General features: G+C 44.1%; 1 protein-coding gene across 2 annotated transcripts in view; it reads right to left on the minus strand.

The window, feature by feature from the left end:
* Positions 1-423: 423 nt before the first annotated feature.
* BMAL2 (basic helix-loop-helix ARNT like 2) overlaps positions 424-23,841 on the minus strand; it is a 51,362-nt gene continuing 27,944 nt past the window's right edge. For both annotated transcript variants that reach the window (XM_075855765.1, XM_075855766.1), the window contains 15 exons: positions 20,170-20,317; positions 18,153-18,203; positions 17,669-17,826; positions 11,911-11,990; positions 11,439-11,531; positions 8,678-8,795; positions 6,994-7,137; positions 6,167-6,407; positions 5,740-5,846; positions 3,611-3,761; positions 3,230-3,288; positions 3,036-3,144; positions 2,331-2,415; positions 1,432-1,540; positions 424-724 (listed from right to left, as the gene is read on the minus strand). In XM_075855765.1, the coding sequence (XP_075711880.1) occupies positions 609-724; positions 1,432-1,540; positions 2,331-2,415; positions 3,036-3,144; positions 3,230-3,288; positions 3,611-3,761; positions 5,740-5,846; positions 6,167-6,407; positions 6,994-7,137; positions 8,678-8,795; positions 11,439-11,531; positions 11,911-11,990; positions 17,669-17,826; positions 18,153-18,203; positions 20,170-20,317 (1,769 nt within the window). In that variant the 3' untranslated portion in view covers positions 424-608. The remainder of the gene's footprint in view (positions 725-1,431; positions 1,541-2,330; positions 2,416-3,035; positions 3,145-3,229; positions 3,289-3,610; positions 3,762-5,739; positions 5,847-6,166; positions 6,408-6,993; positions 7,138-8,677; positions 8,796-11,438; positions 11,532-11,910; positions 11,991-17,668; positions 17,827-18,152; positions 18,204-20,169; positions 20,318-23,841) is intronic.

Genomic DNA, 23,841 nt, shown 5'->3' on the forward strand with positions numbered 1-23,841 from the left:
GTTCTCAACGCAGACAGTAATAATCTGCCCCAATATGCCCGGAATGATGCAGCACGCCACCCTCTATACCTGGGGAAGAAAGACATCGCGCTGCAGGAAGTCATCAGGGTCCAGATAAACGTGGCTACATCTGTGTATGTATAAAACATAGAAGCTTTGCCCCCGGATTGGCCGGCTGTATCACACCTCCCCCGCACGACTGATCACACCTCCCCCGCACGACTGATCACACCTCCCCCGCACGACTGATCACACCTCCCCCGCACGACTGATCACACCTCCCCCGCACGACTGATCACACCTCCCCCGCACGACTGATCACACCTCCCCCGCACGACTGATCACACCTCCCCCGCACGACTGATCACACCTCCCCCGCACGACTGATCACACCTCCCCCGCACGACTGATCACACAATATCATTTCTTGTACAATTTAGCGATTGTTTATTAACAAGTATGAAAATATTTCCGTCCGGTCGCGCTCGTTCCGCCGCGAGTCCCAGTTCCTCAATGTGCAGGTAACAAAAAAAATACAAAAATCTTGCTGCGTGTGAGCTCTTCAGTCACCGGACTCGTGCGTTTCCCCGCCGGCCGCGTCCGTCCCGCTACATCGTCCAGTGCATGTTGTGTAAATCTCCGGCTTCTCCCAAACCGCCGTCCTCTTCCAAAAAGTTCATGAGCGCGGCTTCATCCTGGTCAAAGTCAAACCCCGAGCCGACACCTGGACCGCCAAAAACATCCGGGTTACCGACACAAGCCAGTCCATACAAGCCCTTCTGTTACTTAGTTATATCTGCTTCTGGGAAAGCTGGGTGACTATCCACATAGACATTACAGCTTCTAAAAGGAATCACCCAACTCTCCCAGACTCCTGAACAGCAAACGGTCTAGCTCTGCATAGCTAAGCAGATTTGCTGTTCAGGATTCTCAGAAAGCTGGGGGGGGATTTGATGGTTGTCACCCAGCTTTCCTAAGAGTCCTGAACAACACAAGATGTGATTCAAAGGAGTAGATCCCCGTAACGAAAGTAACGACAAAGGGAACATGAATCTTTACAGACACCATGTACGGGGCGGAGGGGTGATTGCAGCGGTCAGTGGGGGCTGCAGGTCTTACAGGGGATGTCTCATGACACCAACCTCCATCTATATACCCTAATATATCTATATATACGCCAATAGGGCATATGGACATCATAGAGATTCGTGACCCCCCCCCCCCCCCCCCCACCCCACCTATATGACCAGAATAGTGAGCCTCTCTGTAACTCATCTAATGGCCTCTGTGTAATACTACATTTCCCCAGTAGAGGCCACTGCAGGGGAAATGTCCGGCCAGAGAAGGTCTCCCCACCAAAGTCAGCGGATTGCCGAGAGCCGATCGACAGGTAGACAGACCGCCCCCGTGACACGAAGCTTCACGACTTACTTAGCAGGTTGTCTGGAATCGGGAATGAAGGCAAAATGTCGTTCTGGGAAGATGCGTCTAATTTCTCAATTTCGGAGGGAGAGATCAGAACCAGCTCATCCTTCTGTACCTGAGAGAGTCAAACCATAGAGGTGACTACACAGAATACAGAGCATACAAGATATGATGACATCACAATCTACCACATATAGGGCCGGATATCAGTATAATGCGCTGCTGGAGACCCTGCCCCTTCCACTAGATCACTCTCAGCCTGACATCCCACAACATTAGCACCCTCCTCTCCTGAAATACTCTGTACTGCTGGGGACCCTGCCCCTTCCACTAGATCACTCTCAGCCTGACATCCCACAACATTAGCACCCTCCTCTCCTGAAATACTCTGTACTGCTGGGGACCCTGCCCCTTCCACTAGATCACTCTCAGCCTGACATCCCACAACATCAGCGCACTCCTCTCCTGAAATACTCTGTGCTGCTTTGGCCCCTGCTCTTTCCACTATATAACTATTGCCCTGTGACCTCCCACAAGATGAGCACACTCTTCTCCTGAAATACTCTGTACCGCTGAGGGCTGCTGCTTCCACTATGTCACTGTCTGATCTGGCTCAAGACCAGCACACTCCTCCTGAAATACTCTGTTCCGCCGGGGACCCTGCTCTTTCCACTGCCCTGTGACCTCCTCATTCTCTCCATTATCTTCCTCACCAACACATGATTAACAGGTCATTGCCCCATCCAAGAGCAGCACGGGCGTCTTCTGAAACACTCTGTGCTGCAGTATTCTGACTAAAGTATGTGTGTGGGAATAAACCAGTCATGTGACCGCCCTGAATCTTATTTTGAAATAAAAAAAAACTCATGAGATTAAAACGGTAAAAAAAAAAAGTGATACCGCACCTCACAGGGCAGCAGGACCAGGGATGGCGACTTCTTCAGGACCTCACTGGGGCTTATATCACCCTCGAAGGGTGGAGAGTGCAACCTGCAGGTAACGAGAGGTGATGAGAACTTCTCCACGTGGCAAATGTCTGTTGCTATGACGCTAACACTGTCCGATCGCAGCGATCATCGCAACAAGTCATTAGTCAGAGGGACTGAAGACGATGGGGCTCCCCTTTGTACCCCGTTCCCCAGCGCAGAAAGACCGTGTCAATCACAACTCTGCCAACGGGTGATCGATGGGGTCAGATACCAGTGGGTGCCCCGTAACTAGTGTGGGAAAAATAAGAGGTCGCCAGGTGGTTCCTCAGTAAGAACTGATCTACATAAATTAAAAAGGCCGTGCACATTGAAGTACATCTTTTTAGACAGCCGATCCCCCCCATGCAACCAGCAGTGGAACCCCCTCATCGATCATGCAGAAGGAAGGTCAACTACAAAGAGTGTCCCTCTCTGGAGGACCCAGAAGGTCGATGCATTAGACAGACAGATCATTGACTTCAGTAAGAAATCTGTAATACTTTATTTCCCCTGTGGTGGCGCTGCAGGGAAACTGGACACTTGCTGCCGGGTGATCACAGATTACTGCTGATCACTGGGGGTCCCGTCTAACAAAAAGGGATTGTTCTAAGTAAACCGCGCCTGAAGGGTGTGACCTCCTACCTCTGTAGTTCTAGAATCTGCTTTGCGATCTCTCTGCCGATGTTGGCAGCTCCGAGCAGCGTTCCGCTGGAAACCCCCGGCACGTTGAGGAAAGAACGCTTGGAACTATCTACAGCGGACGAAGATATAAAAACAAAAACCTCAGGAACCTGAAAATCATCCCAGACCAAGAAGACATCCAGGTGGTCACTTACCTTCCGAGGAGTGGGAGCTACCGTGGAGGGACGCGGTCTCCAGCGATGAACCTTGACCTCTGTAGAAGAATATACCAGCGGGGTGACACAATCGAAGACGCATCAATGCAGCCCCCATTTTCAAATCTGGGTTTATCTTTTTTTGGGGTCTTGGCCAAGTCGTGAATGTTTTGGGGGAGGGGAAAACGACAACTACTCTGAACATATTTTCAGGATCAGAGAAACGGTGGTCACTCTGCAGTTTCTAAACCAGACCCGGGCACCAATTTACGTCATGTCAAAAGTCCCCTACATAAAGAGGTGTTGACCCCTCGCCCCTTTAAATCTGTCGGGTACAGACAGAGGAGGGTAATAGACGGCAGCGGTATATAAAGCACTTACGATACCACGGTGTTGATGGACACGATGTATTCAAACTCTTTGGTCCACGGGTTGATGAAGCTGAACCAGTGGCTTTGTAAAATGATGAAGGACCCGTCTTTGGCCTTGAATTTGTACGGATTTGTCAGGATCTTCTCTTTGCTCTGTAGGACTGGTGATGGAAAGCAAAAGAGTGATCAGGGCAGAGCGAACGATCAGGGCAGAGCGAACGATCAGGGCAGAGCGAACGATCAGGGCAGAGCGAACGATCAGGGCAGAGCGAACGATCAGGGCAGAGCGAACGATCAGGGCAGAGCGAACGATCAGGGCAGAGCGAACGATCAGGGCAGAGCGAACGATCAGGGCAGAGCGAACGATCAGGGCAGAGCGAACGATCAGGGCAGAGCGAACGATCAGGGCAGAGCGAACGATCAGGGCAGAGCGAACGATCAGGGCAGAGCGAACGATCAGGGCAGAGCGAACGATCAGGGCAGAGCGAACGATCAGGGCAGAGCGAACGATCAGGGCAGAGCGAACGATCAGGGCAGAGCGAACGATCAGGGCAGAGCGAACGATCAGGGCAGAGCGAACGATCAGGGCAGAGCGAACGATCAGGGCAGAGCGAACGATCAGGGCAGAGCGAACGATCAGGGCAGAGCGAACGATCAGGGCAGAGCGAACGATCAGGGCAGAGCGAACGATCAGGGCAGAGCGAACGATCAGGGCAGAGCGAACGATCAGGGCAGAGCGAACGATCAGGGCAGAGCGAACGATCAGGGCAGAGCGAACGATCAGGGCAGAGCGAACGATCAGGGCAGAGCGAACGATCAGGGCAGAGCGAACGATCAGGGCAGAGCGAACGATCAGGGCAGAGCGAACGATCAGGGCAGAGCGAACGATCAGGGCAGAGCGAACGATCAGGGCAGAGCGAACGATCAGGGCAGAGCGAACGATCAGGGCAGAGCGAACGATCAGGGCAGAGCGAACGATCAGGGCAGAGCGAACGATCAGGGCAGAGCGAACGATCAGGGCAGAGCGAACGATCAGGGCAGAGCGAACGATCAGGGCAGAGCGAACGATCAGGGCAGAGCGAACGATCAGGGCAGAGCGAACGATCAGGGCAGAGCGAACGATCAGGGCAGAGCGAACGATCAGGGCAGAGCGAACGATCAGGGCAGAGCGAACGATCAGGGCAGAGCGAACGATCAGGGCAGAGCGAACGATCAGGGCAGAGCGAACGATCAGGGCAGAGCGAACGATCAGGGCAGAGCGAACGATCAGGGCAGAGCGAACGATCAGGGCAGAGCGAACGATCAGGGCAGAGCGAACGATCAGGGCAGAGCGAACGATCAGGGCAGAGCGAACGATCAGGGCAGAGCGAACGATCAGGGCAGAGCGAACGATCAGGGCAGAGCGAACGATCAGGGCAGAGCGAACGATCAGGGCAGAGCGAACGATCAGGGCAGAGCGAACGATCAGGGCAGAGCGAACGATCAGGGCAGAGCGAACGATCAGGGCAGAGCGAACGATCAGGGCAGAGCGAACGATCAGGGCAGAGCGAACGATCAGGGCAGAGCGAACGATCAGGGCAGAGCGAACGATCAGGGCAGAGCGAACGATCAGGGCAGAGCGAACGATCAGGGCAGAGCGAACGATCAGGGCAGAGCGAACGATCAGGGCAGAGCGAACGATCAGGGCAGAGCGAACGATCAGGGCAGGGCCAGGAAGGAAATAAGTATTCTAAAGAGTTTCTGAACAGGAGCAGGGCTTAAAGGGGAAGCACTTAAAAAAAAAAAAAAAAGACTTTAATTCAAGGAACTTCAAGAAAGTGAAGATCTGCCATTCTAAAAGAATTAAAATATTATACTTTTTTTATTTCAGAAAAGAAGTATAAATCCCTCAAAAAAAAGAACACGTAATGCGAACGTTAGTATAATAATTTTAAAAAAAATTAATCAAGAAGCTTTATAAGAGAGAAAATGAAAACAAAAAGCAGAAAGGGCGTCCCGCAAAAAAAAAAAAAGATACAAAAAAAAAACAAAAAAAAAAACAACTCTACTCAATTAAGACCTTCATTTTTCCAGTCCTTCTAAACTCTAAGTAAAAAAAAAAAAAAGAAATAAATAAAAAAATTATTTTTTTTTATTAACCTGCTTTATGTTGTTCTGTGAGATGGCCGTGGTCATCCGGGTGGAAGTATTCGTAGCAGGACGTGCCGAGAAGCTCCTGCGGGAGATAACCCAAAGTGGCCGTAGCTCTGGAAGAAGAAAACATCCGATTTTGATGCATCAACAAACTGCACCATTTATAATCCTGTAATTTTTCAATTATATTTTTTTAGGTACGATAAATATTTTTATAAAACTTCCCCCCGACATTACACGGCGGGAGGAATATTAACGTCTAGAAGACAAATGATCATTTTTAATATTATTTATTGTTTTTTTTATTGCCTCAACATTATTATATTTTATTACTATTTTTAGTTTTTTGTTTTTTTTTTAAAAAAAACCAGATTTCCCCTTGAACCTGCTTTATCCTCCTCGCGGAGGCGCCGCGGTCTCTGAATGTCCTTACCGTTGATCTACGTAAACAAATTTACCATCCATGGTATAACGGGTGACAAATTCTGTGGGTTTCACTTTAATTTCCGGCGTGCTCTGCGGCACGATGTACGGATGTAACCGACCAATGGCTACGAGGCAGCTGAAGTTGTACGATTCCTTGTCTGCCTCGCAGTCCTCTTTAACCCCTACTTCACTGGAAAGGCAGGTCCTCAAATACCCCGTGCAGTGGATGGTGCAGTATCGCCGGTGCTCTGCGTGAACAACAGACGCGTGTAAGAATATATTCATCCTTAAAATGCTGGTGTTATCCAATCACAGCCCTCTAGTGGTAGACCGTGGAAGTGTAATGAATGTAAGGAGTGAGTGAGGCCCTCTGGTGGTAGACAGTGGTAGTGTAATGAATGTAAGCAGTGAGTGAGGCCCTCTGGTGGTAGACAGTGGTAGTGTAATGAATGGAAACAGTTGGTGTGGGAAGCCCCCTGGTGGTAGACAGTGGTAGTGTAATGAATGTAACAGTTGGTGCAGGAGGCCCCCTGGTGGTACAGTGGTAGTGTAATGAATGTAAGTTGGTGCGGGAGGCCCCCTGGTGGTAGACAGTGGTAGTGTAATGAATGTAAGTTGGTGCGGGAGGCCCCCTGGTGGCATTCCTTCTTTATTGCAATTAACCTCTGCCCATAGACCGGTTACATTTAAAACACCACCAGATTTCCCTCCTGCTCTGCCTGTGTCCGTCTTCACGGCTTGCGGTCTCACAATGTAATAACTTCACTGCAAACATTAAACCCCTCGCGTGTCTCCCCCCCCAGCTTCACACCCTCAGTTACAGAAGACAATCACCTTTTTTCTTTGGGCCGGGTAAGAAGTCGTTGCCCTCCTTGCTCAGGGATCGGCCCACCTTCATACGGCAGAAGAACGAGCGCCGGGAGCCCCAGTGCAGACGAGAATAGCCGCTCTGGAAGTGAGTGTGGACCTGTAATCCGGCTGCAAACAGGATGAGACGACGTCAGGATAACTGGATTATTAAGGGAGCGGGCGGAGAGGCAGAGCGGGCGGAGAGGCAGAGCGGGCGGGGGCGGAGAGGCAGAGCGGGCGGGGGCGGAGAGGCAGAGCGGGCGGGGGCGGAGAGGCAGAGCGCGGGCGGGGGCGGAGAGGCAGAGCGCGGGCGGGGGCGGAGAGGCAGAGCGGGCGGAGAGGCAGAGCGCGGGCGGAGAGGCAGAGCGGGCGGGGGCGGAGAGGCAGAGCGGGCGGGGGCGGAGAGGCAGAGCGCGGGCGGGGGCGGAGAGGCAGAGCGGGGGCGGAGAGGCAGAGCGGGGGCGGAGAGGCAGAGCGGGGGCGGAGAGGCAGAGCGGGGGCGGGGGCGGAGAGGCAGAGCGGGGGCGGGGGCGGAGAGGCAGAGCGCGGGCGGGGGCGGAGAGGCAGAGCGCGGGCGGGGGCGGAGAGGCAGAGCGCGGGCGGGGGCGGAGAGGCAGAGCGCGGGCGGGGGCGGAGAGGCAGAGCGCGGGCGGGGGCGGAGAGGCAGAGCGCGGGCGGGGGCGGAGAGGCAGAGCGGGCGTCCAAGTTCTACCGTCTCTAATGCGGAGAATAAATGAGATTTGCCTCTGCCTCGTTCTGCAGAGATATGGGAGCATGGAATCTATTATTACATTATATAGGCCATTCAGGACTCTAGGAAAGCTGGATGACCACACCTATGGAAGCTGTAATGGCAGCCATGTTGCTTGTCACCCAGCTTTCCCAGGAACAGAATTTTTAAAACTTGACAGAAGACATCATGAGGATTTAGGGGTGGCATAAACAAAGAGAACTTATCAGCACAGGATACATTCTGATTATTAGGGGGTACAATTACACCCCCCACTGAATGCTGATGCCCAGCCCCTCCCCTCGGAGTGGTCATTGCCCTTCCCCCACACAAACACGAGACCACAGGCCAGAAAGCCTTATTGTCTGATGTTCTGCAACTCAAATCCTTACCAGTTCCAAGATCCTCTGCTGACAGTGAATTGAAACGAAAGCTAAAGACTTATCCTGCCTTGGTCCTGCTCACACAGCTGAGGGGTTGTTATAATGTATTAGTGAAGCTAATCCTCTGCGAGCCAAACACTGCAGCTGTGTGAGAACTATTAGGTCAGGACACCTTTTTTAGCCTCTATATGTAATGAAGACTGTTCCTATTCACAACAGCAAGCAGAGATCTTGAAAACGGTGAGGAATTGAAACAATTAGAAAGTTTCAGAACTTTTCATTTTACAGCGAATAGGTTTAACATAATACTAGAAAATCCTTTTAATGTGCCCATGGGGGAGGGGCGGACCTGTAATCCCACTTCGGGCGAGCAGTAGCGTATAATAAGCGTTTAGACCATTGGCGCCATTGCGACACGTTCTACATTTATACGCAGATGCGGAGCTTGCGCTTGTCCTGCGGATGATTATTGTTTGCCGTCCAGAGCGACATAACGGAGCAGCCGCTGCCACCAGAAGGCTAGAAATATACGTCTCACTCTGAACTTTTCTCTCACTTTTGGCGTCGATCAGCTTCTCCCTCAGGGCCACGTCAGGAGAAGAAAGCTGCTCTTTCACTTTGGCAACGTCTTTGGGGTGGAGATAATCAAATAGACTCCGTCCAATAAGATCAGCCTGAAAAAGGAAACAGGAGGAAGATGAAGAATCTGCAACAGTCTGTAATCTGCATCACATCAGCCATTACCAAACTACAACTCCCAGCATGCACTGACAGCTACAGGTTAGGAGTTGTAGTTTCACAAAGACTGGAAAAAGGCAGATTGCAGCCGTCTGATATAATCCGCACATTACTAGTCATGAATATTAATTGCCGACCCGTTTATAAATAAATATAACACGAAGTGGAGTCACTGTGCACATACATTACTGATCCTGTATTATACTCCAGAGCTGCACTCACTATTCTGCTGGTGGAGTCACTGTGTACATACACTACATTACTTATCCTGTACTGATCCGGAGTTATATCCTGTATTATACTCCAGAGCTGCACTCACTATTCTGCTGGTGGAGTCACTGTGTACATACATTACATTACTTATCCTGTACTGATCCTGAGTTACATCCTGTATTATACTCCAGAGCTGCACTCACTATTCTGCTGCTGGTGGAGTCACTTCTGTATACATACATTACATTACTTATCCTGTACTGATCCTGAGTTACATCCTGTATTATACTCCAGAGCTGCACTCACTATTCTGCTGCTGGAGTCACTGTGTACATACATTACATTACTTATCCTGTACTGATCCTGAGTTACATCCTGTATTACACTCCAGAGCTGCACTCACTATTCTGCTGGTGGAGTCACTGTGTACATACATTACATTACTTATCCTGTACTGATCCTGAGTTATATCCTGTATTACACTCCAGAGCTGCACTCACTATTCTGCTGGTGGAGTCACTGTGTACATACATTACATTACTTATCCTGTACTGATCCTGAATTATACTCCAGAGCTGCACTCACTATTCTGCTGGTGGAGTCACTGTGTACATACATTACATTACTTACCCTGTACTGATCCTGAGTTACATCCTGTATTATACTCCAGAGCTGCACTCACTATTCTGCTGGTGGAGTCACTGTGTACATACATTACATTACTTATCCTGTACTGATCCGGAGTTACATCCTGTATTATACTCCAGAGCTGCACTCACTATTCTGCTGGTGGAGTCACTGTGTACATACATTACATTACTTATCCTGGGTTAGATCCTGTATTATACTCCAGAGCTGCACTCACTATTCTGCTGGTGGAGTCACTGTGTACATACATTACATTACTTATCCTGGGTTAGATCCTGAGTTACATCCTGTATTATACTCCAGAGCTGCACTCACTATTCTGCTGGTGGAGTCACTGTGTACACACATTACATTACTGATCCTGTACTGATCCGGAGTTACATCCTGTATTATACTCCAGAGAAGAACTCACTATTCTGCTGGTGGAGTCACTGTGTACATACATTACATTACTTATCCTGTACTGATCCTGAATTATATCCTGTATTATACTCCAGAGCTGCACTCACTATTCTGCTGGTGGAGTCACTGTGTACATACATTACATTACTTATCCTGTACTGATCCGGAGTTACATCCTGTATTATACTCCAGAGCTGCACTCACTATTCTGCTGGTGGAGTCACTGTGTACATACATTACATTACTTATCCTGTACTGATCCTGAGTTACATCCTGTATTATACTCCAGAGCTGCACTCACTATTCTGCTGGTGGAGTCACTGTGTACATACATTACATTACTTATCCTGTACTGATCCTGAGTTATATCCTGTATTATACTCCAGAGCTGCACTCACTATTCTGCTGGAGGAGTCACTGTGTACATACATTACATTACTTATCCTGTACTGATCCTGAGTTACATCCTGTATTCTACTCCAGAGCTGCACTCACTATTCTGCTGGTGGAGTCACTGTGTACATACATTACTTATCCTGTACTGATCCTGAGTTACATCCTGTATTATACTCCAGAGCTGCACTCACTATTCTGCTGGTGGGGTCACTGTGTACATACATTACATTATTTATCCTGTACTGATCCTGAGTTACATCCTGTACTATACTCCAGAGCTGCACTCACTATTTTGCTGGATTTAACTGGAAACCATCAGTGATCTTGTTGTTGGACACTCCCCTAACAGTTTAGCTGAGATCTTATAACGTAGGGGTCCGTTAGTGTTTTCTACAGAGCCTTGTGTAAATGAAAATTACTAGAGTAAGCTCTGTGCAGACACTGAACTAGCATGAATTCTGGGAGATTTCAGCTCTGAAGCCTGCAGAATTGTGCATGCAGATATGGAGTATAATACAACTTATCACCCACATTTATTGCACTCCCTGAATAGCAAATCTTCTTGTTAATAATGGTTATATCTGTTAGTTCTCATGCTGTATAAATAAGAAAGTTTGGCATTCAGGAGTCAGGGAAAGCTGGGTGAGTTGTAATGTTTGCTGTGGGACAACTTCTATTTACAGGGATGTTTATAACGTAATTGCTGAATCTTTATATAGTAAATTTGCTTTGACCTCCCCGGGCCTCCGTTTCCCGTACAGAACAAAGGCCTACAGGGTTTCCCACACAAGAATGCAGGAGGGACAATTAAAGTAGGCCAGTCGTCTTTCTGGGTTGCTGAAGGGCGTGTGATTCTATAGGAGAGGAAAGCGGGTCTCGGCCAGGCTGGGGGGGGGGGCACGGCAGACATTGTAACGCACCTGGCTGTACTTCAGGGTCTTCGAGACGGATTCGGACACAAACAAGATCTTCCCTCTGTCGCAGCCGACCACAAACAGGAATCCATCCGCTGCCTAAAAAAATAAAGAGGGCGTTGAGTCACCCTTTACTTTTCTTCTCCATTCACCTCCAAAGCTAAATTCAGAAATCTGCTGGTGTCCAGAGCAAAGAGCAGTGCATTGTGGGAATTAAGAGGACATTCAAACAGTTACAGCTCAGCTGTTATGTCACATGTCTGACAAAAGGGCGGAGCTAAACTGCTGTCGGTTTCCAAGAGCAACCAGTAGAATTTTAACTTTTGCATTAGAGGTGACTGGAGAACAAAATATGAAGGAAATCAAAAAGGAAAACAAGCAAATGCCCCACGACAGCGCCATTTCCATCAATAAATGATGGCGGTTTCCTCAAATACGTTTAATATATAAAAAGACGACAAGCAGAAGAGTCACGAACCTTAAGAATTAGACGCTTCAGCTCATCCTGGCGTAAGAACGACGGCTTGTAGCTTTCTTCTGCAAACGAGCTGCTAGAACCTGAAACGACAGAAGCCACAAACGATCATGACAAACCCTGCGCTCCAACACTGCTGCATTTCCAAGATGTCAACTAGGTGACAAATGGGGGCGCTGTTGCATTGGTGGCTAGGAAAAAAGTGATGGCTAAGAGTGGTGGTAAGAAACGGTACTACAAGCAATGAACACGAGATTCAGTTATTTCACGTTTAATGGTGAAGTGAAAATATCTTTCTACAAAGTGATTTCTATTCATTGCATTTATTTCATTCCTGAGAATTTTCCCGTCAGTGGTAATAAAAAAAACAAACGTCTGTATTTGGTTATATTCTTCTCACATCTCGCGATTACATCATCAGCTCACAATCTCCACCAACACAAAACTATTTATTATAGAATTCCTTCCATCTACTCATCAAGTGCGGCGAAGAGGGAGCGAGAAAACCGGGAGATGACCAACAGCAGATAACACAGAGGAAAATAAGTGCACCCCACCCCCGACACCCTCAGACTGACCGATCCCTAATCTATAAAACACAGAGATCATATTATATCAGACGTATACAGAGCCGACATCCCCAGCAGACTAATACACTGTATAGAAAAGGTGTGGAGAGAGAATTATACAACTATTATATTATACATAGGGGCAGTATAAGGGTATGTTCACACGTAGTCAACCAAAACGTCTGAAAATCCAGAGCTGTTTTCAAGGGAAAACAGACCCTGCTTTTCAGACGTTTTTTACCAACTCGCATTTTTACCAACTCATTTTTGGAGCTGTTTTCATTGGAGTCTATGAGAAAACAGCTCCAAAAACGTCTGAAAGAAGTGTCCTGCACTTCTTTTGACGAGGCTGTATTTTTACGAGTCGTCGTTTGACAGCTGTCAAACGACGACGCGTAAATAACAGGTCGTCTGCACAGTACGTCGGCAAACCCATTCAAATGAATGGGCAGATGTTTGCCGACGTATTGTAGCCATATTTTAAGACGTAAAACGAGGCATAATACGCCTCGTATACGTCTGAAATTTGGCCGTGTGAACATACCCTTATAGTAGTTATATTCTTGTATATAGGGGCAGTATTATAGTAGTTATATTCTTGTATATAGTGGCAGTATTATAGTAGTTATATTCTTGTATATAGGGGCAGTATTATAGTAGTTATATTCTTGTATATAGGGAGCAGTATTATAGTAGTTATATTCTTGTATATAGGGTGCAGTATTATAGTAGTTATATTCTTGTATATAGGGGCAGTATTATAGTAGTTATATTCTTGTATATAGGGTGCAGTATTATAGTAGTTATATTCTTGTATATAGGAGCAGTATTATAGTAGTTATATTCTTGTATATAGGAGCAGTATTATAGTAGTTATATTCTTGTATATAGGGGGCAGTATTATAGTAGTTATATTCTTGTATATAGGGGGCAGTATTATAGTAGTTATATTCTTGTATATAGAGGCTGTATTATAGTAGTTATATTCTTGTATATAGAGGGCAGTATTATAGTAGTTATATTCTTGTATATAGAAGCAGTATTATAGTAGTTATATTCTTGTATATAGGGGCAGTATTATAGTAGTTATATTCTTGTATATAGGGGGCAGTATTATAGTAGTTATATTCTTATATATAGGTGGCAGTATTATAGTAGTTATATTCTTGTATATAGGGGCAGTATTATAGTAGTTATATTCTTGTATATAGGGGCAGTATTATAGTAGTTATATTCTTGTATATAGGGGCAGTATTATAGTAGTTATATTATTGTATATAGGGGTAGTATTATAGTAGTTATATTCTTGTATATAGGGGGCAGTATTATAGTAGTTATATTCTTGTATATAGGGGCAGTATTATAGTAGTTATATTCTTGTATATAGGGAGCAGTATTATAGTAGTTATATTCTTGTATATAGGGCAGTATTATAGTATTTATATTCTTGTATACAGGGGGCAGTATTATAGTAGTTATATTCTTGTATATAGGGGGCAGTATTATAGTAGTAATATTCTTGTATATAGGGAGCAGTATTATAGTAGTTATATTCTTGTATATAGGAGCAGTATTATAGTAGTTATATTCTTGTATATAGAGGCTGTATTATAGTAGTTATATTCTTGTATATAGGGGGCAGTATTATAGTAGTTATATTCTTGTATATAGGGGGCAGTATTATTGTAGTTATATTCTTGTATATAGGGGGCAGTATTATTGTAGTTATATTCTTGTATATTGGGAGCAGTATTATAGTAGTTATATTCTTGTACATAGGGAGCAGTATTATAGTAGTTATATTCTTGTATATAGGGGGCAGTATTATAGTAGTTATATTCATGTACATAGGGGGCAGTATTATAGTAGTTATATTCTTGTATATAGGGGGCAGTATTATAGTAGTTATATTCTTGTATATAGGGGCAGTATTATAGTAGTTATATTCTTGTATATAGGGGCAGTATTATAGTAGTTATATTCTTGTATATAGGAGGCAGTATTATAGTAGTTATATTCTTGCATATAGGGGGCAGTATTATAGTAGTTATATTCTTGTATATAGGGGCAGTATTATAGTAGTTATATTCTTGTATATAGGGGGCAGTATTATAGTAGTTATATTCTTGTATATACGAGCAGTATTATAGTAGTTATATTCTTGTATATAGGAGGCAGTATTATAGTAGTTATATTCTTGTATATACGAGCAGTATTATAGTAGTTCTATTCTTGTATATAGGAGCAGTGTTATAGTAGTTATATTCTTGTATATAGGGGCAGTATTATAGTAGTTATATTCTTGTATATAGGGGCAGTATTATAGTAGTTATATTCTTGTATATAGAGGGCAGTATCATAGTAGTTATATTCTTGTATATAGGGGTCAGTATTATAGTAGTTCTATTCTTGTATATAGGGGCAGTATTATAGTAGTTATATTCTTGTATATAGGGGGCAGTATTATAGTAGTTATATTCTTGTATATACGAGCAGTATTATAGTAGTTATATTCTTGTATATAGGGGGCAGTATTATAGTAGTTATATTCTTGTATATAGGGGCAGTATTATAGTAGTTATATTCTTGTATATAGGGGCAGTATTATAGTAGTTATATTCTTGTATATAGGGGCAGTATTATAGTAGTTATATTCTTGTATATAGAGGGCAGTATCATAGTAGTTATATTCTTGTATATAGGGGTCAGTATTATAGTAGTTCTATTCTTGTATATAGGAGCAGTATTATAATAGTTATATTCTTGTATATAGGGGCAGTCTTATAGTAGTTATATTCTTGTATATAGGGGCAGTATTATAGTAGATATATTCTTGAATATAGGGGCAGTATTATAGTAGTTATATTCTTGTATATAGGGGCAGTATTATAGTAGATATATTCTTGAATATAGGAGCAGTATTATAGTAGTTATATTCTTGTATATAGGAGGCAGTATTATAGTAGTTATATTCTTGTATATAGGAGCAGTATTATAGTAGTTATATTCTTGTATATAGGGGGCAGTATTATAGTAGTTATATTCTTGTATATAGGGGGCAGTATTATAGTAGTTATATTCTTGTATATAGGGGGCAGTATTATAGTAGTTATATTCTTGTATATTGGGGAAGTATTATAGTAGTTATATTCTTGTATATAGGAGGCAGTATTATAGTAGTTATATTCTTGTATATAGGGGGCAGTATTATAGTAGTTATATTCTTGTATATAGGGGGCAGTATTATAGTAGTTATATTCTTGTATATAGGGAGCAGTATTATAGTAGTTATATTCTTGTATACAGGGCAGTATTATAGTAGTTATATTCTTGTATATAGGGGCAGTATTATAGTAGTTATATTCTTGTATATAGGGGCAGTATTATAGTAGTTATATTCTTGTATAGAGGGGGCAGTATTATAGTAGTTATATTCTTGTACATAGGGAGTAGTATTATAGTAGTTATATTCTTGTATATAGGGCAGTATTATAGTAGTGATATTCTTGTATATAGGGGGCAGTATTATAGTAGTTATATTCTTGTATATAGGGGCAGTATTATAGTAGTTATATTCTTGTATATAGGAGTAGTATTATAGTCGTTATATTCTTGTATATAGGGGCAGTATTATAGTCGTTATATTCTTGTACATAGGAGGCAGTATTATAGTAGTTATATTCTTGTATATAGGAGCAGTATTATAGTAGTTATATTCTTGTATACAGGGTCAGTATTATAGTAGTTATATTCTAGTATTATAGTCGTTATATTCTTGTATATAGGGGAAGTATTATAGTCGTTATATTCTTGTATATAGGGGGTAGTATTATAGTAGTTATATTCTTGTATATAGGGGGCAGTATTATAGTAGTTATATTCTTGTACATAGGAGGCAGTATTATAGTAGTTATATTCTTGTATATAGGGAGCAGTATTACAGTAGTTATATTCCTGTATATAGGAGCAGTATTATAGTAGTTATATTCTTGTATATAGGGGGCAGTATTATAGTAGTTATATTCTTGTACATAGGAGGCAGTATTATAGTAGTTATATTCTTGTACATAGGAGGCAGTATTATAGTAGTTATATTCTTGTATATAGGGGCAGTATTATAGTAGTTATATTCTTGTATATAGGAGCAGTATTACAGTAGTTATATTCTTGTATATAGGGGGCAGTATTATAGTAGTTATATTCTTGTATATAGTAGCAGTATTACAGTAGTTATATTCTTGTATATAGGGGCAGTATTATAGTAGTTATATTCTTGTATATAGGAGCAGTATTACAGTAGTTATATTCTTGTATATAGGGGGCAGTATTATAGTAGTTATATTCTTGTATATAGGGGCAGTATTATAGTAGTTATATTCTTGTATATAGGGGCAGTATTATAGTAGCTATATTCTTGTATATAGAGGCAGTATTATAGTAGTTATATTCTTGTATATAGGGGGCAGTATTATAGTAGTTATATTCTTGTATATAGGGGCAGTATTATAGTAGTTATATTCTTGTATACAGGGCAGTATTATAGTAGTTATATTCTTGTATATAGGGGCAGTATTATAGTAGTTATATTCTTGTATATAGGGAGCAGTATTATAGTAGTTATATTCTTGTATATAGGAGGCAGTATTATAGTAGTTATATTCTTGTATATAGGGGGCAGTATTATAGTAGTTATATTCTTGTATATAGGGAGCAGTATTATAGTAGTTATATTCTGGTATATAGGGGCAGTATTATAGTAGTTATATTCTTGTATATAGGGGCAGTATTATAGTAGTTATATTCTTGTATATAGGGGCAGTATTATAGTAGTTATATTCTTGTATATAGAGGCAGTATTATAGTAGTTATATTCTTGTATATAGGGAGCAGTATTATAGTAGTTATATTCTTGTATATAGGAGCAGTATTCTAGTAGTTATATTCTTGTATATAGGAGCAGTATTATAGTAGTTATATTCTTGTATATAGGGGGCAGTATTATAGTAGTTATATTCTTGTATATAGGAGGCAGTATTATAGTAGTTATATTCTTGTATATAGGAGCAGTATTATAGTAGTTATATTCTTGTATACAGGAGCAGTATTATAGTAGTTACATTCTATAATACAGCTAATATCGTACAGTAATGTTAATTAAGGTCATTGTCCCGGCTCAGGCAGGACTCACATACCCTTCAATGACTTTAGGTGCTGGACAGCCATTTTTAACACCGTCAGTTTGTCCAGCTTGCGGGGTAAAGGGTCACATTGAGGAATCATGGCAGAAAGTTCCTCAATCAATGTGTTCATTTTATCCCGCCGTCTCTTCTCGGTCTCGCTGTGAGCCTGTCTTCAAGGGACGAAAAAAAAAATACAAAGTGAATAATCCACTGGCACAGAGACCGATACAAACAATAAATGAAGAAAACAAAAGAGGGAAGAGAGAGAGACGGATGTACTAAAAGAAAAACAAGGGAAAATAAATAAGTAAAGAAAGTAAAAGGGAAAATAAGACAGAAAAGGGGAAAGTGAAGGTCCGAAAAGTAAAACACAATGAAAAGTAACAAAAATAAAATGTAAATAAAAAGCAGGAAGGAAACAATGGAGGAACGTAAAGAAGGAAAAGTCTGGAAACCTTAAAGGGGGAGAAGAGCCGGTGGGGAGGGGGTTTCTTACTTGCTTTGGGTATCGGTGCTGTCAGTTCCGTCAGGGGAAACCAGAGATTCTCTACATGGTGCAAAAGAAAAAACAGACGAGGAAGGGTTAATTACAGGGAGTGACTATAGATTATATTATTCACCATGTGGATGGGGGGGGGCGCTACATCCAACACGTGACCACATCAATTGTCAGACTACAAGTCCCATCGTTCCTCTCCCATCTATTGCCGGTTGTATGCTGTTGGATCCCACTGTGGATTAAAGGAACACTTCTAGGGTGTGTACATTTTTGCAACCTTTTTCAATGGATTTCCTACCATTTTGTATCTACAGCTCCTATGGGAGACCATTGCAAAGTTGCTGCATTTTTTTTCAAACTTTTGGACTCGAGTTGCATTAAAGCAACAAAACACGGTTGCAAAAGTCTACACACCCTTTAAGTAGTCGGTGCATCCATAGTGGCTTCCAAGAGTATAAATCAGGCCCATATAGGCGATGGCTCTCTGAATCGTTCAGTGATAAAGCAGTAAAAGGGACCACGGACTGCATTGGAGCAGAAAGCAGTGGTTGCAAAAGTATACACCCCCTGTATCTGCTTACATAACTCCGTTACTCTTCTGCTATGAGGGGGGGGGATGACGGCAGATTAACGGTGATCGCGACCAATGGAAACGTTTGAAACTGATGGAGCCGATCATTTTGCCCAACTACAGATCCGGACAATCAGTCCCGATCAGTGGGATTATTGCTGTACGCAACTCCGGCCTGGCATTGTTTCCACGTCCAACATCTGGTTTAAATAAGCAGCAAATGTTTTCTAGTTTTTTTTTGGGGGGGCGTTTGTTGTGGAGCAGAATTCTTGGCTCCGATTGTGAATATTTTACTTTGTAGACAATTGTATTCCTCACGACGAGCTCTTAAAGGGTCCTCCGCCCAGAGGGAATACAAAGGCTGCAAGATCCAGAGCAGGTGAAGCTCGAAACGCGACAACCGCGGCTCTGATATGTGCACAAGGCCGGTAGTCACCGGACCGTGATCTTATGTTGTGGGTGGGGCTTAAAGTCTTCGTCTGAGCGGAGGAGGAGAACTCCGCTGCCATTTGCATAAGAAGCGACGACATATAGTGCACGTAGTGGTTTTTACTGGGCGTTCTTAAAGGGGAACTTCGGCAAAAAACACGTTCACCATTATAAGGGCAAATTCACACTGCGCTGAAAAACCAACAACGTGTAAACGTGTCAAATACGCGAGCATTTTGTAAAGTTCGAGTTTACCTCGTGTTTGTTTGACGCATTGAGAGTGCTTTTGCGCATTTTTTGGTGCGTAATTAGGACTCCCATTGATATGGGAACATTTGGCGCGTTTTACGTGCCAAAGGTTTGCCGTGATTCTTTTTTTTAACGCGATGCATATTTTAAGTACACTCGGGTAAAAAAAAGCGCGTTGTGTTTACTACTGGCGCACTTTCCCATTAATGACAATAGGAAGTTTAATCAAGCGTTTAACGTGCATTTTGGTGCATAAAACGCACCAAAACACGTGTGGAATACACGCCGTGTGAACAAGGACTCTACAATCCTGTTGGAAGGATTTACTCAGAACTGATCACAAAGTGTCCCCCCTGTGATCGGCGGTGATCTGTGGGAGGAGCCTGCAAGTAAGTGTTAAACTTCCCTGCAGCGCCACCACAGGAGAAAGAAAGCATTACACAGTGTCCATTTATATCAATGGGATGTCTGTGTAATACAGGACAGGACTGGTCCTCCAGAGAGAGAGAGACGGACGCTCTTTCTAACCAAGATTGAGGATCCTAAACAGAGGACGCCCCCTACTAACTCAGAACTCCCAAATAGGGTATAGGACAAACTGGACATCCCCTTTAAGACCTTTTGTCCTCCCTACCAGAGCTGGATCGTGCATTTCTGTCTTACATGGGATCCATTAAAATGAACGGGCCGTCCACACAATACACGGACTTTGGAGACGGGGTCTCCGTACATTTACGGGTGTCATAGTGATGAAGAGGAACTTACTGAAGATCAGAATCACTTAATTTCCTTTTTCGAGGATATTCCACCAGGAGGGGGGTGAAGGTACTGGAGGTGAGGCTGGTTGAACCTGGTTTAGGACCCAGGATGCTTGAGACGACCAGGCACTGACTTGGTTCCATTATCAGGGTATCTGCGGAAGAAAATGACGGATATTCCCATAAATCCCACCAGTCATTGAAAGTCGTGAAGGTAAAACACAAGATTTCGCTTTTTCTATTAAACGTTACGCAGTAGAGGTCTCTATCAACATCCAATGTGTCCCCAATATTCCAGTAGGACGCCTGGTCCCAGTTAAAGGGGCTGCCGCACCCTTTTAAATAGAAGCTGGGGTGGTGATTAGCTGATCGCCGGCACTCTGGCTTCTCTAACCCCCGGCGATCAGCTTTTACAAGAAGCGGCTTCTGGCCATACATTTCCACTACAGCGGCCACTACTGGGGAAATGAAGTATTACATGCCAGCAATTTAAAAGAATGGCTGACCATGACCAGGTTCTTTAGGGTGAGAGTCGCTGTCCACTCTCCTTTAATCCAGAACCGGATAGTCTAGAATTCCTGCTAATCCGGCAAAAGGGGGATAAATTCCAATATTCGATTATCAGCAAATTTCCTGATGGGCTGGGAATTTAGACAAAATACACGCAGTAAAATTGTGCCATTGCCACGCGAACGCAATGGTTTCCTATGGGAAAAAATTGGTTGCGGCAGACTGCAATTTTACCACAACTTGTGCAAGACAAAGTCGCTGGGTAGCGCGGGACTTAAAGGGCCAGAACCCAGAATTATGTGGACCAATGGGTTTACACAGAACAAGTATTTTCAGTAGTTAGAGGTCAGAGCAGAAATGATAACTTCTAAGTAACCTGTGGGATTTTATATATGGGACTTTCTCCTCTGAACAAGCCCCATTCCATATGTCCCATATCGGAAGATATTTGGGACTTCTTTTTGGTTTAGGGGTAGAATGTACAGAAGCTTCGGCCCAGCTTTCCTAGAACCCAAAACGAAAAACCTCCCGAATTCGTCATTAATATGCCACATCGCTAGAGAGAATTAGCATTCAGGAGTGATGGCAAGCGGTGTGAGATGTAACGCCAGCCTTACGGATTGTCACCCAGCTTTCCCAGAAACAGACAAACTAAAACGGCTGAATATAATTTTTACCAACTTGACAGGAGCGGCGGACATCTGCGTGCACTGAAAGTAAAACTACTTTACCTCCACTTTCCATAAAGCCCACAATGCTTACACTGCTGAGCAACCCAGTGGGCGGGACTGGCGCGTGATTGACAGCTCTGCTCTGAAACTACAGGTTCTGCCATAATGCGGAGAGATGGCTGTACCGTCTGTGGGGACAAACCTGTAGGAGAAACCGTTTCACAGCTGACCCGCGGTCCACGGACATGCTGTTCGGGACTCAAAGAAAGTTGGGTGACAACCCTGTAAGAGCTGCATTGGCGGCCATATTGGTTGTCATCGTTCAGCGCTCCCATTTCCGCTGATCACAAATATAAAAAGAAGTTCGACCAGTTGAGTAATTTGCATAGGAACGGCATTAATAGGCAGTAATCTTTAATCTGGTCGCTGCCTCATCTCAGGCTCCAGGTGAAGCGGCGATCACATAGAGCCCTCTCCGATTCTTCATCGCCTGACAGGCCGTCATTACAGAAGGCGGCGCAGCTTTGTAGGGCGATTAAACCGTTCCTAGAAATGCCATCTGACCCGACGGCTCTATTGCGGAACATAATACCGTAAAGCTGGTAGATCAGACGCCTCTCCTCGTTACGTAAAGCTCATATGTAATAAGGTGCCGCCATATAGTGAGTGCAGCAAAGACAACACGGGACTTAAAGGGTTAATCCTATATTTCACCAGCGCATGAATCTCAATACACAGGCCAACACTTTCTTTGAGCACCCTGGTCGTCCCCCCCCCCCCCCCCCCCCCCGTGCAGACAACCACATGAGGGAAGAGGGATCACCCGGGATCGAGCATACACAGGATGAATGGTCAGAGTTGGGGTGGCAGACTGGGATATTGCCCAGAGTGGCCCCTTTCCTAAACTCCCATTAGCGTGGACACCCCCAAAAGCAATCTAGGGCCAGGGCACGTAAACGTGGACTGTCCTGCAACACCTCACCATTAACCAACTAATTGACTATTTAGGCATTATATGGCGGCAGTATTTAGACTCTGTATGGCAGTATTGTGTAGGAAATATATGGCAGGGATATGGGAGCACTATATGGCAGTATTGTATTGGAAATATAGGGCAAGGGTTACGTGGGCACTCTATGGTGGTATTATTTGGATACTGTATGGCAGTATTGTGTAGGATATATATGGACGGGTTACATGGGCACTCTATGGTGGTATTATTTGGATACTGTATGGCAGTATTGTGTAGGATATATATGGACAGGTTACGTGGGCACTCTATGGTGGTATTATTTGGATACTGTATGGCAGGATATATATGGACGGGTTACGTGGGCACCATATGGTGGTATTATTTGGATACTGTATGGCAGTATTGTGTAGGATATATATGGACGGGTTACATGGGCACTATATGGTGGTATTATTTGGATACTGTGTGGCAGTATTGTGTAGGATATATATGGACGGGTTACGTGGGCACCATAGGATGGTATTATTTGGATACTGTGTGGCAGTATTGTGCAGGATATATATGGACGGGTTACGTGGGCACTATATGGTGGTATTATTTGGATACTGTATGGCAGTATTGTGTAGGATATATATGGACGGGTTACATGGGCACTATATGGTGGTATTATTTAGGCATTGTATGGAAGGATTCAGATATAAAATTGCTTGTTTTCTCTATTCAATCCTCCTGGTTGAATAGAGCTCCCGTAGTCCTGCCCTACCTATGTGTCCCAGTAGCAACCCCTATACTGGGCAGGGCTTATGTAAATTTATATAAAAGTGGGCGGTTTCAGAATATTTTTGAGTGTACTCAAGACTTATCGGGGGCGGGACTTGAGGGTCCCGGAAACGTTGGGCGGTATGCACCCATTTAGTTCCAAATAGTAATAATATCTCTGGGAACCGGCGTGTGTCTGAAGGAAGCAGCTTGCAGTAGCAGAAAGCTTCTCCTCACTGCCCTATTTGCAATGCAGACCAAGTAAATGACACTCCCTCCGTGAGCTGTACCCCAGTTAGAAGTTTGATTCCCGTCATCCCAGTTCGAGTTCTTCAAAACTGTTTTGGCCATTGCATAGATATCAATAGCAGGAGAACAAGGGTGCATATAACACCCGCTGCCTATTTTACGACCCCCTGTGCCCCACCCTCTATCCTCAGTTGCCGGCCTCGCGCATAACTTTTAGGCTAAGATTGAAATTCCCCTTTAAGAAGACAAAGCAACGAACCTCATATAGGAGCTGTGAACAGATAGACAGAGACCCGCGTGACCCAGTGGATGGTTCTCTCCTCCTCGCACCATAAGGTTAATAATAACAATATCATTTACCAATCTCTTAATTCGCTGGTAATCATACAGCAGGGAATTCTAGAAAATCCACAATGCAACGTTCATTAAGATGACGCAGTTTCGGGCAGCCCGGGGGTAGAAGGAAAAAAATTGTAAAAAATTTTTTTTAAAAAAGTTCCAGGGAAGAGCCACAGTG

This window comes from Rhinoderma darwinii, chromosome 3 (assembly GCF_050947455.1).
Source record: "Rhinoderma darwinii isolate aRhiDar2 chromosome 3, aRhiDar2.hap1, whole genome shotgun sequence".
Classification (NCBI taxonomy): Eukaryota; Metazoa; Chordata; class Amphibia; order Anura; family Rhinodermatidae; genus Rhinoderma; species Rhinoderma darwinii.